Here is a 17,006-nt window from a genome sequence, read left to right as displayed (position 1 = left end):
AAAGGCCGAAATTGAAGAAGAATGAACTGTGCCATGGACAAGGTGAATAAGTGTGTAAAAAGACAAAGTTCAAATTCCTTTGGAAGTTTCGCTTCGCAAAGCGTGGTTCGATTTGCCACCAACTTTCTCTTTCATTTCCAGCGAGGCTCTACCAGAGGTGGAGCGAGTGACTGAGTGAAATAAGTTTAGATTACTAAAAACAGATTTTCTACTCACTTCGTGACTATTTAACGTTCCCTTATCGCGCGTACCTGATAAGAATGATACAGCAGCGATAAGTAGTTGAATTACGAATCGCAATTATAACATACTTCCTTCGTAAAAGTTTGTAAGCGATTTCATTCGGCTTTTTAGCGATAGTTTTCATTACCTCGTCACATTTGGCTATCGCGCTATGCTGAGACGTTTAAGGAACCTCAAATCGGTGAGTCCTTTTTTACCGTTATTGAAACGAAACGATGTATGAAAATATAGAATTGCAAACTAAAAGTAATCAGTGTTTGATATCAAGATCCATCAGTGAACGATTAGATAGAAGAGATGTGAATTATGAAGCATTCGTGCGGTGAAGAAATGTGAAAATTGTGTTTGTTCCTTGTGAAGAAATCAATGGCATTAGTGAAAAAGAGACTAAATCGTGATAGATTTTAATAAAGTATTTGATTGAACTTTGTAAATTGTCAAGGCCGATGAATGTACAAAATCTGATTTATCAATTATGATGATTGAGTAACACACACAAATATATACCGGTCGTTTTACTGCGTCGAAGAGTAACGATCTATTATTGTGCGAGTCACGAAATTGTTGAACGTTGAAAAATTTTATTCTACGTATTGTATTTATATTTGCTTTGTCCATTAAAATTATTGTTTTGCCATATTGTGTTTAACAATAAGATTCCCAATACAAAACACATACCCTTAAAGAGGCAAAGACAAAAATAGAAAAGCTATTGCACGTACTTACACAGCTGTTGCTATGAAAATATTATCATTGACAAATAGCATTCACTATTTAAAGAAGAAATAAGCAACTAGAATCTTTACACGTCGTTCTCGATGCCACGACTTTTTTACAATTACCGTATAATAAATGTTGTTAACATGTACATGTTGAAATTGAGATAAAAAATAAATTATCTAAAAGCTGCAGCTTTTGCTTTTATTTCTGTTGCTTTTTGAAATTCTAATCAATTTGGTCTCATTTGAAAAGATAGAAAAATGAAAATATTTATTACATTCAAATGTAATTTTTGCTTATACTGTCCAAATTCCGCAATACTCAATTTTATAATCTTATATAATTGTAAATATTTAAAACTGTATTTTGGAAACCTTTAAAATATTGCAATAATTCATTTGAGAGATTTATTGATAATATTTTCAATATCTTTAAGGTATGAAAGTTAATTCACAAACTCTAGAATCACTTTTCCAATTCCAATAGCCAATTTTTTATAAGATTTACATAATTTCCTATAAATTTAATTGTAATGGCAGGTTTGTCAATTTGATTACCAATTATTTTTTGCAATTCCTGTTCAACGTAATACTTTAACTTTGTTTTAAAGGCCCCATATCTCCTTCTATTTTATAAACCTTTGTAAATATTTTATATCCTCTAAAATCTGTATATAAATAAACTGGAATAATATGATTTCTATTACATTTAATGAAATATTAGTAATCGGTTGAAAAAGCAACAAACTAAAAAACTGAATAATCATATAATCATATTACAATAACTGAACAATAAATACTAAAAATTGTAGTACCTGTAGGTTGTATCTATCTTGCTGACAAATTTAACTTATATACTTATGTCCGAGGTATAGTTTTTGGTCCCAATGTTCGTCCAACATATTTTAATTCACTTGGAATATTTTAGATTCCACATTCAGGATATTCAAGCATGAATATTCTGGTAAAGTTTTGAATTCAGCACTTCTCTTCAAGACCTGGAAAAAGTAGGCATGATTAAACCAATTGAAACAGCAATTGTACCTTATTGGAGAGTATTTGATTAACATTAAATAAACATATTTGTAATGGTCGGACAAAGACAAGAAATTTTTGAGTTCTTTTCGATACTAGGTTTTAATTCATAAGATGGTAGGAAGAAAAAAGAGAGTAAGAAAAGTATGTGCAAATAAAAGAGATTTGAAAAGTAGAAGGGAAATTCAAAAATAAAAGGTATTAAAAAACTAGAGAACAAAAAATAAGGAAGTAAAAATTAAGAGTTTTCAAGTAAAGTGTTTGTAGGCGACACATGTAGCAAGCCTTTTAACATTACTTCCTGAAAGAAAGTGAAAAATATATAAACAGATATAAGTAGATAGAGATAAATAGTACAGGAAAAAAGAGACAAAAACAGAGAGTGAGAGAGAGTGAGAGAGAGAGAGAGAGAAGGGAAAATAGAGGAAGATTAAAAGAGAATGTAAAGCAGAAGGGATTATTCAATTGATTTAAAGGTAGGAAGAATGAAAGTAATAATCTAAAAGATTACTGCTTGAAAGGTTTTCGCCGGAGCTACATATGCCAGTTTTACCATTTTGAATTGAACGAGGGAATTCTCCCCTCCCTATTAACACTACTCACTACGGTCACTACTACTTTGAAGTTTGGCTTGGAGGAGCCGAGAGGAGGGAGCCGTGTGGCGTGTGCTGTTTAGTGTCGCCCTCTAGAACCTTGATACTCGGCATTCATCGTTCACTCATGTCCAAACTCCAAACCAAAGTCATTTATTTATTAGCTGGCTCGAAGCGCTCGAGGCTGGTCGAATTGGTGCTCTGTCAGTGTTACTGTTACGTTGTGGAAATCAGAAAACAAGTTGTTTTTAAATAAAGTATGAAGGATTATGCATCAACACGCAAGCGCGAAAGGAGGATCGATTGTCGATTCTGAGCAAAAAGGAAATTCATTGTGAAGAATTGTGCAAAAGAGGGAGATAAAATGATAAACGGCATACAAGTCGCTCTTAAAAATGCCATTGACGTGGTGAGTGAGAAGCTCGATTATGCGTACTGCCTTAGCTAGGCTACCGAGTGTCGATGCTCATTGTCTCACCTCCATAACATAAAACAGTTTATGTTCTTCCGGCTCACCTAGCCGTTATCAAGGCCAAACCTTCACACGCGTCATGGATTATTACGTCGCCGCAATTCTCAACATCTCTTTATATTTTTCTCATCGCACGTGATAGCCACTGATCTTTTTTCGTCGACTTTTTATTATTTACTCTTTCACTTTTTTTCATTATAACGCCATGCGCAGAATCAATAAAGGCTTTTTTCTGAAACGTCTCCGTGTTGTCGTAAGCACCTTTTCTTGCTTTCGTTTGACGATGTTTTTCCGCCTGTAGCGCTCCCAGTTAAATAATCACTTATTAGACTACGGAAGAGAGCACTAATAATTAACCTCGTACTTCCTTATCTGTAACACTTTTTTAATATTATTGTTTACCACACCTACAGTACTACCAGTAGTTGCAATAAACTTTCAAGTAATTTTATAACTAACATTCATACCCTTAAACTGCAAGTGCATATCCATAAAGGGAAAACGGTCAAATCATAATAATATGCGAGCTTGCATAGTTTCCGTCAATCATGTTCACGATAACGTTCATAACTAATTAGCCCAGGCAGTCGTTGAATTTTGATAAGGAGTATTGTTTATCAGCAAATGTCTTGCTGATAATAGTAGTGTATATTTTTATTACGTTTGGCAGTGGTTCTGCTAAATGCGCAAGGAAATGCTAAAAATAATTAGTAAAGTAAATAACAATAGCGAAACTGTATTTCCTTTATGAAAATTGCTGCATCAAAAAAGTAGATAATTAATAAAGTCGCTTTTTCGTGTTAAACTTTGAAAAAGTAGGAAAAAATAATTAATACTAACGTAAAAAATGTTAGGATTATGCAAGATTCATTAAAGGATTGATATTAATTTTCGCAGATAGCACCGCCGGCTACACCGCTGCAGGACTTCACATATCATTGGAAGCAGTTGATGAACTTTTATGCCAATCACTTAACGGATTGTAAAGTTCCAATTTATACAACGGGTATACCAAGGCATTTGGATAAATTGTTGGAGATTTTATTACAAGAGGAGAAAGATGAAGCAGAGCCAGGTCCCTGTTTAGAATATTTGCTTCAACACAAACTGCTCGACCTCCTTACGACCTTGGCGAGTGCTGAAACTCCTCCAGGAATGCGAACAATTTGCCTGTCTTTCCTGAGAAAATTCCTCGGCAGATCGAAGCATCCTCTGCTTCATCATGTGTCCGTATACTATCCAGTTCAAAAACTAATTTGCCTGTGTAACGGAAATCAGGCGTCGCCTCACGAAACCGAAGAGGTGCAATTTCTGTTAACCATTTGTTATTTGGTATGCAAGTACCCCTATGTAATCAGTATCATCAACGAGAGCCCGACGAATCATGGTACAACTAGTCAAGCAAAAGTTGATAAAAGCACAGAAGTACCTCAAGTGGAAAGGGTAACTTATGATACGACCAGACAGAGGACTAAGTCAAATCCTCTGTTCGAACCTTTGGACGCACAAGCGGTGACCTTGATTAGTCCTTTAAGTAATCTTAGGCCAAAAAGTGCAAAACTGGAGCATAGGCTCCCAAATAAGGTTGATGATAAATCGTCGAATAGCCCATCGACTTCTTCTCAATCATCTAGTCCGTCTACGAATAAACCGTCCGACCAAACGACGGGGGAGTCGCAACACAAAATAGATATGGAGGAAATGAAACTTTCGGAAAATCCTACTTCTATGCAAGAAATGGACACGCATTTGAGAAATTTAAAGGAGCTACATTTGAACGAGAACACTCCTGTAATTAGTAGAAAGAGTAGCGTTAGTGAAAATCCAGAGCAAAGTCTTTTAAGGTCGTCCCCAGAGCCAGAATCAAAATGCTTGCTGTTAGACGCATTAATTAGTTATTTTAATAGTGCTGTAAGTTTATTTTACTTTGAATGATACCAAGAAAGAATTAAGGTGATTCCTTGTAGAAAGAATTTAGTTTGTTCTGTTGATTTGATAAATGTTGTCTCATTAGGATCTTCAAATTAATTTTAATAGTGGTTTTATGTATTATTTTAGTTAAGCTAAAATAAGGTTTTTTTTTAAGGATAATACAATAAGAGTCCGAGCTTGCGAAGGAGTAATGGCACTAACATCCACAGAGGATCCGTCGTTTGCACAAACGATTGCTAATAGTAAGATGGCCACGATTATTTCTGAACGACTGGAATATTTATTTAATGTTATTCCCGCTCATGTGGACCCTATCGAGATCGACGGAATTGATGTAACGTGGGGTTTGGACTCGCCTCTCTGGACAAATGAAAGCAAATTCCCCGGTTGCAGACAAGTAGCCGCATTTTTTATGTGGTTCGATTTTTGCAATCAGCTGATAAGAGAAGCTCACCTGGACATTGCGGAAGCGATATCTAAAAGCATACGAGTCAACTTTCTGGAGAAAATCGTTACACCAGCTTTGTCGGATCACCACGTTGTATTGATTACTGCACTGACAACTAAATGCTTAAAAGAAATTACATCCACCACGTTGTGTAACGGTATATATAATATCCGATGTAATAGACATAACAGATTTGCATCTGCTGATAATTAATTTATCGTAATTTTTCTTTTTTGTAATCTTTTCATATATCTAAAATTAAAAATCAAGTGAAATAACGAATCTTACAACAATTGCAAATCTTTTTCTGCACAGGTGAAGAAAACTGTGAGATAATCTGTTAAGGAAACGTTTTAAAGAATACATCATACGTGGATATTTTCGTTAAAGATTTATTAATCGACTATATTATGTTGCAGAGGTCAGCTACTGGCTTGTAGGCCAGCACAGGGATCCGGATTTGCCTAATGTATGGAGCTCTCCAGTTTTGCATAAGTTAATAGAAAATTGTTATACCGACTCCGATGATCTGACAGTGGAAACATTAAAGCTGTTCGAAGAAATGATTGAAAAAAGAAACGAGCATATATTATATTGCCTAGTCTTAATGTATTTGTCTAGTCGTGGATATTATGACAATACTGCTGCAGATAGCGCTATTGCTTCATGGAGTGACGAAGAAGATGAAAGGGAAAAAGAAAGGGAAAAGAAAAATTATTTCGATTTGTCTTACGAGCAAAGTCATAGTAGAACACTCGCGCCTAGCAATATTCACAGGATTGTAAACTGGTAATTTTATTATTTCTATATTATTATCTAACTTAACTGAATAAGATACAGTATTTGATAGATCATCATATCACAGTCATATGAACAGGAAGAAAAAATAATTCTTTCTTTCTAGTTTCCTGTCTCTTGTGCCACGGAGTTTACAAACTGATTTAGATATAAATAATTACGAAAGCTACATGGCCGATTGGGAGAGACAATATACAGTTGTTTTAGCAGACTGTTCATTGATGGCGTGGCCCCTCGAGGCGGTATCAGTTGATGACTCTGCCAGTTCCGACTCTAGACCAGAAGCAGATCATTGTGCTACTCGATTTTATATAGGACCCTTCCTGACTATGTTACTGGATAAATTAAGCAATATTCCTAAACAAAAATATGACATTAATCTTCAATTAACAGTTGTACTATCGAGGCTGGCGCTTTTGCCACATCCATACTTACACGAATATATGCTTAACCCTCTACTACCTCTCGCACCTGGTACAAAAAGTTTATTTATCTGTTTACAAAGGGTTGTTAAACAACTGGTGAATGAAGTATCAAAAATTGAGGGATATAAACCGCTTTTAAAAGAGACCAGAGAACGATTACTAGATGACACTCCCAATACTGAGTAAGCTGATTTTTTGTTTTCAAAATAATTACATTATATTTGTTTATTTATTGGATTAATATTGATTTTTTATTTCTAGAGAAAAACAGAACATTTTACTAGAAAGTGTCATTATTACAGAAGAGTTCTGCAAAGGACTAGCAGCAATAGCTTATGTTAAATATCATCATTCTATGTGATAGTCATTAGATAAATATCAATTTACGTAATTTATAGATATATTAACATTATTTACTTATCTGTATATAAAGACAAGTAAACAAACCATTTTAATTAATGGGTTTGGATGGATTTTTGATGGCTTTATAAGAAAATACCATTGTGAAATGTCAAATAAACGTATTCCATAAAAGTTTACAGCAAGTTTCTTGTAAAGTATATTATAACCGATTAAAGAAAATTTTAACCAAATGCTTCCAATTCTTTCTTTGAACATTTATTTAAGAACAATATAACTTACCACTGATATTTAAAGTAATAATTTAAAACTCAGTGATATACACATTAATGCGCATTAAATCAAATGTTTTCCCCGCATGGAACTAACAAGAATTTATATTTTGATCTAACATGTTGGTTGAATTTAGGAAAGATGCTATTTTCACTATCAACGCTACTGCGCGTAGAAAATTGCCTCGTATTAATGCGCACTCCATGAACGCGTCTCTTATATTTAAAAAACGACATGGTTTGAAAAAAATAAAGGAAAGATAATTACAATAATAATATAAGAAGTATAAATAAAATTAATTATTTTTCTTATTTTGAATATTAATAAGTCTTAATATTATAAAAAGGGAAAATACATTCTTTTCTCCCTTTACAATCATGAATCGCAATGTTTTTTTGTCAATTTGAAAACCTAATAAAATCAATGGAATTGATCGTCACTGCCTCTCATATATTCTTTTAGATTATAAAATCATGTTACAATTTTGCTCAAATATCGTATTTTCTAGTATTTTTAAACCTATTTTTGAAGATAGTTTTGGTAGTTTTCTGTGATCTGTGTACCGACCAATCACGAATCGCAATGTTACCGATTGAAGGTAAACATTGACTTCTTGCTATTTTGTGTAAACAAAAGAAATATTATTTTCAATGGAAAATCATAATTTTTGTACCATAAACACACTTATCAGTGACATAGTTTTATTTTTAACGGGAACTAAAAATAATTGTTCATCTATAATTAAGGTAAACGAAGAGAAATTATATTTCAAAGGGGAGCTGTATTTTCTATCTAATATTAAAGCTTGGAAAAGTTTCTTTAAAAACACTGCTTGCTGTAACAAAAATTGCGGAAATATCCTACAGCATTTTTGGAATAGGAAAAATAAGGGAGATGCAACAGTATCTAATTTAACCGATCAGCAAATTATAGAAGAGGTAAAATTAAAATGAATAATAGGAGAAATATTAATTGTCAGTTAAACCTAACCTAAACTTATTTGTCAAATAATTATTTATTATAGGCTCTAAAACTATTACTTTCTACAAGCAAAGAATGGACAATCAGTTTAGAAAGTTATGCATTGCAAAAAGAAAAGATATGCTTGTTCTTAAACAGAAATTATATTATTCCTATCACTATCAAAAAGGTAGTAGGACAGCCTATTTTTGGAAATGTAATATCACATAAAGGATCTTATAACTTGAAAGTGCAGTTGGATGAACATTCTGAACTTACTAATGCCAGATTAAATCTTGTGCAAAAAGTAACATCCAAAATATTAGCAACGCAAGGTTATCAGGTATTAGATAATGATGATGGTACTTACAAAATTATTTTCACTACCAAGTCTCAAGGAGCAACTGAAAATCATTGTAAAAAATGTGTTTGCGGAGTGGTGAAAAATTCAGATTCTAATTTAAAAGATACAAGCGTCACATGGAAAGCCTATGTAAAAACTAAAACTAATCAGTTGTTAGAACTAAACGATTTTAAAATTAATATTTTTAATAACAAATTGGATGGTATTAACTCATTTATATTTAATATTGCAAAAGCTGTTGCTACATTTGAATTATTGACTGTAAAACCTTGCAAACCGATAATTTGTGGGGTGAATTCTGATTCGGATAAAGCCACTACAAATACAAAAGGTAATTTCATTTATTTTAATAAGATATTTAATACCGATAACTTGTTTAATAATGATAAGTTGCCTTTTAGGTGCAACTTTTATATTATACAATTTAGCAAGGATAACAGCAATTTTAGAAAAATATCGTGAGAAAGAGGCAAATGATGAAGTATCTGCTTTACCAGATATAAATGAAATTGATTTTGCTCAACTTGACGAAGAGGTAAAATGAATTATTATGAATAATTTAACTTTATTTTCAATAACTGTATTTTATAATAGAAGTCTTTAATATATTGCAGGATGAGTGGAATTTAATATTTAATTATGTAATGCGATATCACGATATTATAGAAGATTGTATTGTACATGAACCAAACTTTGAAACTAATCCACAGATCATTTGTCTTTTCTTATTACGGATGTGTCAAAAATTTAGTATTTATTATCGCCATACGAGAATTTTAACGGTAGAGTACTTAACGTTATTAAAAGTGTTTAAAAATATTTGTAGATGCTAAATTTTATTCTAATGTTTATGCACAGGAAGGTGGTGTTCATTTGCTTCCAAAAATGTTTGCAAGAATTTACATGCTGCAAGCATTACAAATTATTCTGAGAAATGGCCTTGCAATTTTAGGAATTGATCCCGTTTCTCGAATGTGAAACACTAACGATTATTAATTAAACTAATGTATCGTATATACAGTTAAAACAATAAACGATCTTGCAGTCAATTAAACTCAAAAAAATATAAATATCAAGCATATGTGTTGATACGGTTTTGTGCATCTCGTATTTGGCAAGAAATGCTACGTATTTTTTATTTGAGAGATGTATTCCTTTGTTAAAAAAGTTAGGATACCTGTAATGTTGTTTGTTTACTTTAGTGATTGCAACTAAGGTATACCTATCCCTGACAAGGTAAGTTGAGAGTGAGGAGGTCAGAAATGGAGGGGTTTTTACTAGTTTCTGCCTTCAAACATGAATTCATAGTTTAACGCATAGAAAGATTGAATTAACGAAAGTAGTCAGAAGCTAGAAAAGGGTAAAAATAAAGTGTATCAGGAAATAGATATCTTGTCTAAAAGATGGTCTGTTTATTAAAACGTCGGGAGATTTGCAGGAATTGTATTGAATAGAAGGGAGAAAAGCAAAGCGGAGGAGAACCGAAGCGGCAGCACCGCCAGCTGTTTGTTTTGTTTTCGGGCATGAGATTCACGTGACACCGGTGATGCTGGTGGCGGCCGCGCGGTCGCGTCCTATCGAGAGTTCTGATTGGTCAAAGCGGTGCACTCGCGCAACGATCCGCCAATAGGACTGGGTGTATCAGGCGACGCCTGCTGCTTCTACGGTGCAGAGACATTTGACATCGATAAATGCGTGAGAGTGCTCGCCAAGTACGGAGCTATTAGGCTGTCGTTTCCTCGTCGTCGGCTCATCGTCGTCGTCGGTGTTGTCGTCAACGTCGTCGTCGTCGTCGTTGCCGTCGTCGTCATTGCTCGGTCGGTTAGTAACAACCGAAACATCTTAAATTCTCATTGGAAAAAAGCCTTGTTGACCGTGAAAACCGCTGAGAGCTGCTGATTGCAGTGGTTGTGTGCTGTTTATGCTGGTGCTGATGGTGGTAGTAGTCTGTTATAGTAGTAGCTTTAGTAGTAGTAGTTGTAGTAGTATCAGTGGTAGTGATGGTGGCAGTGTAGTCGTGTCAGGCAGTTTCGATCCACGGTAAACTCTCCGTCTCTGAATCGTCAAAACATCGCACTCTTGCGTTGCCGCTGCACTAATACAAGTACAGAAATCTCGTCGACATATTTAGCAAAGACGTGTGAGCAAACGCGTATTAATCTGGAAAAGATGTTTAACCTTTAAAAAACGCTACTGTTGATAATCCTCGTTTTAATGCTAGCTTGCCTCAAGCCGTGTATCCCCTCCTCCCTTCATTGCTATCTTTCTCTCTCTCTCTCTCTCTCTCTCTCTCTCGTGATTTTACACGTGCCTAGAGTAGATAGGTGAATAGAAAAATCCGGAGACCAAGCGAATGTATTCTGGATGACGTATCAACGAACGTTCGCTATTTTAATTGTGCAAAACGAAAAAAGAAAAGAAGAGATAGAGAGAAGTGGGGTGAGGGGGTGATGACTAATACGTAGAAGTGTATCTTTGTGCACGAGGCTTACATGCGTTACACCCTCATACATATACACACACGGACTTATTCGCACGGATCGCGCTTGTGCTACAGCGTACATACGTGACTGCAAATGTGGCACACGTTCGCACACATACATGCGTAAGAGAGCGTTTGTGCACTCTCACATTCGCAATGCTTAACGTCCCCTCTACCGTCGCCTACACAGCGAACCACGCATCATACATACAACAGCTCGGACACGTTTATCCCCCCTCCCCTTCTCTTTCTCTGTCTACTATACATATAACTTTATCTTTGGTACTGTTGCTCGTGAAAATTGCGCATCTCCGTTTTTGGCTTTAAAATGAAGTTGATGCAACGGTGAGATTTAATGATATTTATATATTGTAGACGTGTTAAAGGAGAAAGAAAGAAAGTGAGAGAGATGATAGGGAGAGGTCTCTTCTCTCTCTCCTTAATCAGGACTTGGGGCGCACTGTTTTTTTCGCAGGTTTACCTGTGTGCGTGGGTGTATTCGGACGGTTTGCGCCGTAAATACTGAGTGGTGGGGGCTGAGAAGGGAGGGAATCGCGGAGTCCGGGCTGACTGGCTGGCGGACGGGCGGGCGGGTGAGCAAGCAGGGCAGGCGTGAGCGGAACGAAACGAAAGAAGCAGCACAGCACACTCGTCACGAAGACAAAGCAAGCCCAGTGCAACTGCATGCACGACCGCGATCACGCGCCAATTGAACACTTTTCTACTATCTTTTCTTACTTTTTTCCTTTTATTCCTCTCTACTGATTATTATTTTTTCTTTTGTATATCTATTATTATTATTATCCTTACAATCGTTCGTACGTGGAAAAAAGCGGGAAAAAGAGTATATTTATTCCGGTAAAGTAGCTCGATGACTTCGTTTCGCGTTCTCGTGCTTTTTTCAAGTGTTAAAAAAGTGCATATAAGCTTACCGGATGTCTTAATAATCCACGCTCTTGGTCAGTTTACAATCACCATTTTTTCTTAGATTTCAGTATTTTTGTTACACACAAGTGCCCCGTGTACTGGCACTACCTAATGTTATAATTTCAATCTACCTCGACCTTCTCGCGTTAGTGGAAATTTCGGGAAGCAGTGATAATCTGTTTTTGCTTTTCAATGAGAAAAGCATGTGATAGATCGTACACAAGGATATCGAGGTAGCATTGATAGTGTAGTTACGGTTACGAAGCTGTTTGGAAATGAGCGAACAAGTATTATCGACTGTATAAAGAAAAGCCAGTGAGTAAGAAGAAGGCTGTGTGGCAAAGCGAGGTGAAGCAAAGCAAGACGAGGCAAGGCGAGTCAAGTCAAGTCAAAGCGGAGGTTCGTTACATCGCACTTTACGTCGGTAATTCGCACGTATCCCTCCGTTCCCGCTTGGTAACATGATTTTATCGTGCGCTCTCTGTGCGTTATGTAAAGAATTGCGCTATCTTCTTTCAGTCTGGCGAAAAAATAGCTTTTTGCGAATCGGAACGTGCCTGTTTTGTACCAGGAGAAAGAGACTATGCGCGCGCGTGTGTTTGTCATGTGTGTGTGTGTGCTTACGTGTACGCGTCTTGGAAAGAGAGAGGGAAGCGGGGGGGGGGAGGAGAGGGGAGAGGGGAGAACTCGAACGCACGCCTGTGTGTTGACAGCACTGACCATACGCACACTCCTTGGTTATAAATAGCAAGCAAAATATATATCTATGCGATTGCGATTATATTCTGACAGCTTAGCGCTTTAGCTAGTTGACTCGCGCGAGCAGCGGCGCCGACGCCGGTGGCCATTTGCTAAATTTCTCTTGCGTTCAAGGTCGTCCCTGCCACTGGACTCTGAATTGCTGCGAATTGGTAACAACACTCGGCATTCTATACTTACACAAACGCACACAATCACGCACGCGTTCCCGTACGCACGCTCACGTGCCTCTTCCCAACCTATGCTGCACTCCATGTACGCCGAGCATTCCCCTTCTCAAATATTTAACCGCTCAAATGCATCAATTGCCCGTGTTACGTGTTGAAAAAATTGCAAGAAAAGTCACGTACGCTACTGGCAATTTTGCAGATGGCATTTGCAAACTTGTGCAATTCTTTCAGAGTTCCTCAAAGCTTTGTTTGAGACAGAAGGTTTAACCGTTGAAAACAGTTAGCTGACGAAGTTACGTGCATTTCTTCGAAATCAATGCTTCGGGCTCGTTTATGAGTTTACTTCTGTTACGCGACACAGCCGTCAACACCAAAAAGTCAACAGATTAAGCTTGGACAATTGTATAGGAAGGTTTGACGACGCGAGCAGCCCTGTTTAGGTACACTATGTATTATAGCATATAGATATAGGTATAGGTATAAGAGGCACAGGAAGGAAGGAAATTGGGCTGGCAGAAGGCAGTACACGAGCAGGGTAGCCAGTGAAACGAAAAACAGTTGGTCGCGCGGGCGAGGCTTTCGTTTACTCACGCACACACGTGCAAGTCACGAGTGGGAAGCGGATTCGTTTATATCTAGTCCCCAAACGGTTTCCCAACCTCCTTCTCACTTTATTCCAGCGACATTTGATTTTCGTTATCACCCTGTATTTTTTTCTTTTTCCAGTGAATGTAGCGGGCTTCGCGAAAACCTAGGGAGACGAGAAGCGAACGCTGGAAGAAGGATACAAGCTGGGTTCATGGACTAGGAGAGGGAGGGAAAGAGCGAAGGGAACGTTGGAAAAAACGACGGACGTCGTGAAACACTGGCTTACAAAAGAGAAAGAGGTGGGAAAAGAAGTGGGATAGGGAACGAGGCGAGAAAAAGAAATATAAAAGAAGAAAGGGTCAAGGAACTCGGCGAGTGAGAGAGAGAGAGGGAGAAAGGAGCGCCAGCTGGAACAAAGAAGAAAGGGTGATACGGATCTGTTGCAACTGACGACGAGCGACGGAAAAACGTGCGAGGGAAAAACACTGTTGCTCTAACCTAATCCAATCTCTAAGTAAGCCGAGTTAACTCTTTTTGGCGGTCAACCTGTGCGGCGCATGCGCAGAGTGTGTTATATTCCCAGTGATAAATGTGTTGATTTTCAATAGGAGAATACAAGTGGTGGTGCGCCTATGCCGGTGAGAAGAAAAAGGGGAGTGTCCAGTGGCGAGGAAGCGGGCGTAAAAGTGTGAAAAAGGTGCTCTCCGGGGAGAAGTGACCGATAGTAACGCCACGCCACGGCACGCCACGCCACGCGACGCAACAACAACAACGCGACAGAGAATCGTCTAACTCGAGAGAGAGAGGCGTTTTTGAGCAGTGGAAAAGAAGTAGAGAGAGAGAGAGGGAGAGGGAGAAGAGAGCAGTAGAGTTGAAGTCTCCGAACGTATATACGGTGGTATATTCGTGTCCGTGTGCGTGTTTACGAAGATTTGTCACAGTGTGTGCTGCACAAGTGTCATCGGTCTGTCGCGCGAGTGTATCGGTCGATCGTTCGGTCGCTCGCTCGGTCGGTGGGTGAGTGGGGGGAGACCTCTGTGAAACGAAAACAGCGTTTCGTCAAATCGGAGAAATATGAGCATTGCTGCCCTACTACAGGCCGCCGAGTATATTGAACGAAGAGAACGAGGTGAGCGCTCTTCTAAATTGGTGCTTTTCCAGTTAGCCTAAAAATTGACACATTTATACATGTTTGGCGTGATACATATTGCAACTTTTCTGCCACGTCGTGTTAATTTTAAACCTAACTCAACTTTTACGCTTGTAATCATTTACCCTGCTTGTATATTTTTTTTCCACTTTCTGCTTCCCGTATACTTTGTTTCTCCTACTCGTAGTCTGGCATACTATTCTTACTATACTACATTTTCCTAACTTTTCTGAGATTTTCCATCATTCTTACTTTTGTTTCTTCAAAAACTGCAATAACAGATTATTTTTCTGTGAAACTGATGAAGGAAAGTTATAGGAACAGAACAAATTATTATAAACTGAGTCATTTTTTAACATAACAGTGAAAATAACTTCTGCATTTTTTAATGTACAATAAAATGTGTTTAATAAAAATTCAGTTGGTATATAAGACAGTTTTGTTTATTTCATCTAAAATTGTTATTTGTAAAGTACATTTTGAAAATTTCTCGAATACAAGAATAAAATTTGTTTTCTCCAGTTCCAAATACAATTTTAGTGAATAATAGAAAGTATTTGGTAATATATTTTTTTTCTTCTAAATAAAAACTCCAGCTCCTTATATTGGAAAAATTTATTATTCAGAGTTCAGAGTCGGTTTGAGAGCCGAAAAATTGTCCAATTGCCTCTTCATTGTATATAATCCAGCATAAACCACTTTTGGCACCATCAGAACGTAATGATGATGGTGAAATTGATCCCTTTTAGAGAAAAAATTAAATTAACCTTTATTTGACCTTGAATAAGCGTGTCATGAACAAATAGCCGTAGAACGTTAGATTGAAGCTATTAAAAAGTGAATACTTTATAAAACATACTGAATTATATCATATCTACTAAAAAATTTCTTTTAACCAATTATTAAATGACCGTTCAAGGCAAAATGAATGAAACCACATTGTGTCTCCTTTGAAATCGAACGATTTTTGTGTCACATGTTTTGTCGCATATTCACAAATGAAGCAGATATATATTTAATTGTAAGTTATGTAAGAAATTAACGAAAAATAAACGGAGGTTTTAACGAACCAAAAGCATACTTCCCGATGAAAGGTTAGAGATACGCTGGTGGTGTAAGTCACTTTTTCATAAACATGACTATTAGATGCATATCAATTCTATAGATAAGTCAATCTTCACGCAACTACAAACAGGTAGTAGTAGTGGAAGTTATAGTGTTATTTAATAAATTAACTTTGTATGTATCCAGGTAAGATAATATTAAATATATCGATTGATAATATAGATAGTTAACTAATTCTTTCAAAAAATTAAATCAACATCCAAGATGATTTGAGAATATTTAAAATTTTAAGTCAATTATAACTTTGAATATATATACCAAATAATATAAAAAATCTAGAAAATCTATTAAGGTAAATTCTTTCCATTGAAAGATATTCATCGCATTAATTTATTTACCAAATAACTTTATAGTGATTATCACATATAATGATTTTAATTATTAATTGTTAGTCGCAGTTGCGAAATATTATTATAAAATAGCACGAGGTGCTTGTGAAACGTGAGAAAAGTCTGTTATTGTCTCAAAAAGAAACGTCAATATTACTCTTATCTCTGCGTCATACAGAATCATGGAGAGGTTCAATGATTTCAACGTTATGCTTTATGTACTGTGTATATTTAGCTTCACATTGATATAGCAGCTGCATATTCTCGAACAAGCTAAAAATTAAATTAAGAGAGCTCTTGAGAGAGATATCTCTAAGATAGTTTAGCTTGAAGGATACTTACACATATAGTAGGTACCTTTGTTTTTGTAATTCAATAAAAAATATTACAGATGAAAAGAAAATCTAAGATGTGTGAATTTACTACAGAAATTCCATCAGAAAACCCAATAAAGCTTTATCGAGCAAAAATTTAAACAATTCCTTCCCCATCAAACATTGTGCCTCATTTTCAAACGACGATATAATTTTATTATTTGAAAAATTAATATAATCACGCTATATTTCCTTTTTATAATATTTTAAAGAAGAAAAAAGATGAAAAAGTTTTCCAACAAGAGCGTAGATGACGATTTTGTTGAACGGCCTTCATTGGTTTAGGCCTCTGACGCAATTCCACAGCCCTCCCCCAGCTCTCTCGTTTTTTCTTTTAGACGCGTTGTGTTGCGTCGAACACCTTCCTGGCGCGATTGCATTGCACGCGTTCAAGTAAACAACTCGCAAAAATACAGATCAGGAGATTATAACCTTGCCAGAAAAGTTTTGCTCTGCACGTAAAATGTTTCTTGCTCTAAA

General features: G+C 36.3%; 3 protein-coding genes across 12 annotated transcripts in view; all 3 read left to right on the top strand.

The window, feature by feature from the left end:
• The first annotated feature begins 2,729 nt into the window (after window positions 1-2,729).
• Window positions 2,730-7,258, top strand: LOC136785894 (FHF complex subunit HOOK interacting protein 2A-like). Of its 4 annotated transcripts, none has more exons than XM_066747239.1 (6): window positions 2,730-3,315; window positions 3,960-4,973; window positions 5,149-5,599; window positions 5,862-6,231; window positions 6,347-6,847; window positions 6,927-7,258. In XM_066747239.1, exons 1-6 carry the CDS (start codon window positions 3,268-3,270, stop codon window positions 7,024-7,026), a joined length of 2,484 nt encoding a protein of 827 aa, XP_066603336.1. In that variant the 5' UTR covers window positions 2,730-3,267; the 3' UTR covers window positions 7,027-7,258. The 4 variants fall into 4 exon arrangements, with proteins under 4 accessions (XP_066603336.1, XP_066603337.1, XP_066603339.1 ...); XM_066747240.1 differs by having other exon boundaries at window positions 2,733-2,999; XM_066747242.1 differs by lacking the exon at window positions 2,730-3,315 and adding an exon at window positions 3,375-3,504.
• A 688-nt stretch (window positions 7,259-7,946) lies between these two features.
• LOC136785774 (DALR anticodon-binding domain-containing protein 3) lies at window positions 7,947-9,732 on the top strand. Its single transcript, XM_066747029.1, has 5 exons — window positions 7,947-8,236; window positions 8,323-8,953; window positions 9,024-9,157; window positions 9,237-9,404; window positions 9,481-9,732. Exons 1-5 carry the CDS (start codon window positions 7,949-7,951, stop codon window positions 9,598-9,600), a joined length of 1,341 nt encoding a protein of 446 aa, XP_066603126.1. The 5' UTR covers window positions 7,947-7,948; the 3' UTR covers window positions 9,601-9,732.
• Window positions 9,733-10,299: 567 nt separating this feature from the next.
• LOC136772107 (max dimerization protein 1-like) overlaps window positions 10,300-17,006 on the top strand; it is an 83,912-nt gene continuing 77,205 nt past the window's right edge. The window contains exons 1-3 of one of the 7 annotated variants that reach the window (XM_066724809.1): window positions 10,300-10,662; window positions 12,093-12,430; window positions 13,687-14,677. In XM_066724809.1, the coding sequence (XP_066580906.1) occupies window positions 14,623-14,677 (55 nt within the window). In that variant the 5' untranslated portion in view covers window positions 10,300-10,662; window positions 12,093-12,430; window positions 13,687-14,622. Of the gene's footprint in view, window positions 10,727-12,092; window positions 12,431-13,686; window positions 14,678-17,006 lie in introns of all 7 variants that reach the window. The other 6 variants (XM_066724814.1, XM_066724813.1, XM_066724811.1 and 3 more) reach the window with 6 other exon arrangements.

Source organism: Prorops nasuta, unplaced genomic scaffold (assembly GCF_024137725.1).
Source record: "Prorops nasuta isolate Cenicafe-Biocafe unplaced genomic scaffold, Cenicafe_Pnas_1.2 PNAS00003, whole genome shotgun sequence".
In the NCBI taxonomy this organism is placed as follows: domain Eukaryota; kingdom Metazoa; phylum Arthropoda; class Insecta; order Hymenoptera; family Bethylidae; genus Prorops; species Prorops nasuta.
Note: the sequence above shows the minus strand (reverse complement) of the source record. Positions and strands in the feature narration are given on the sequence as shown.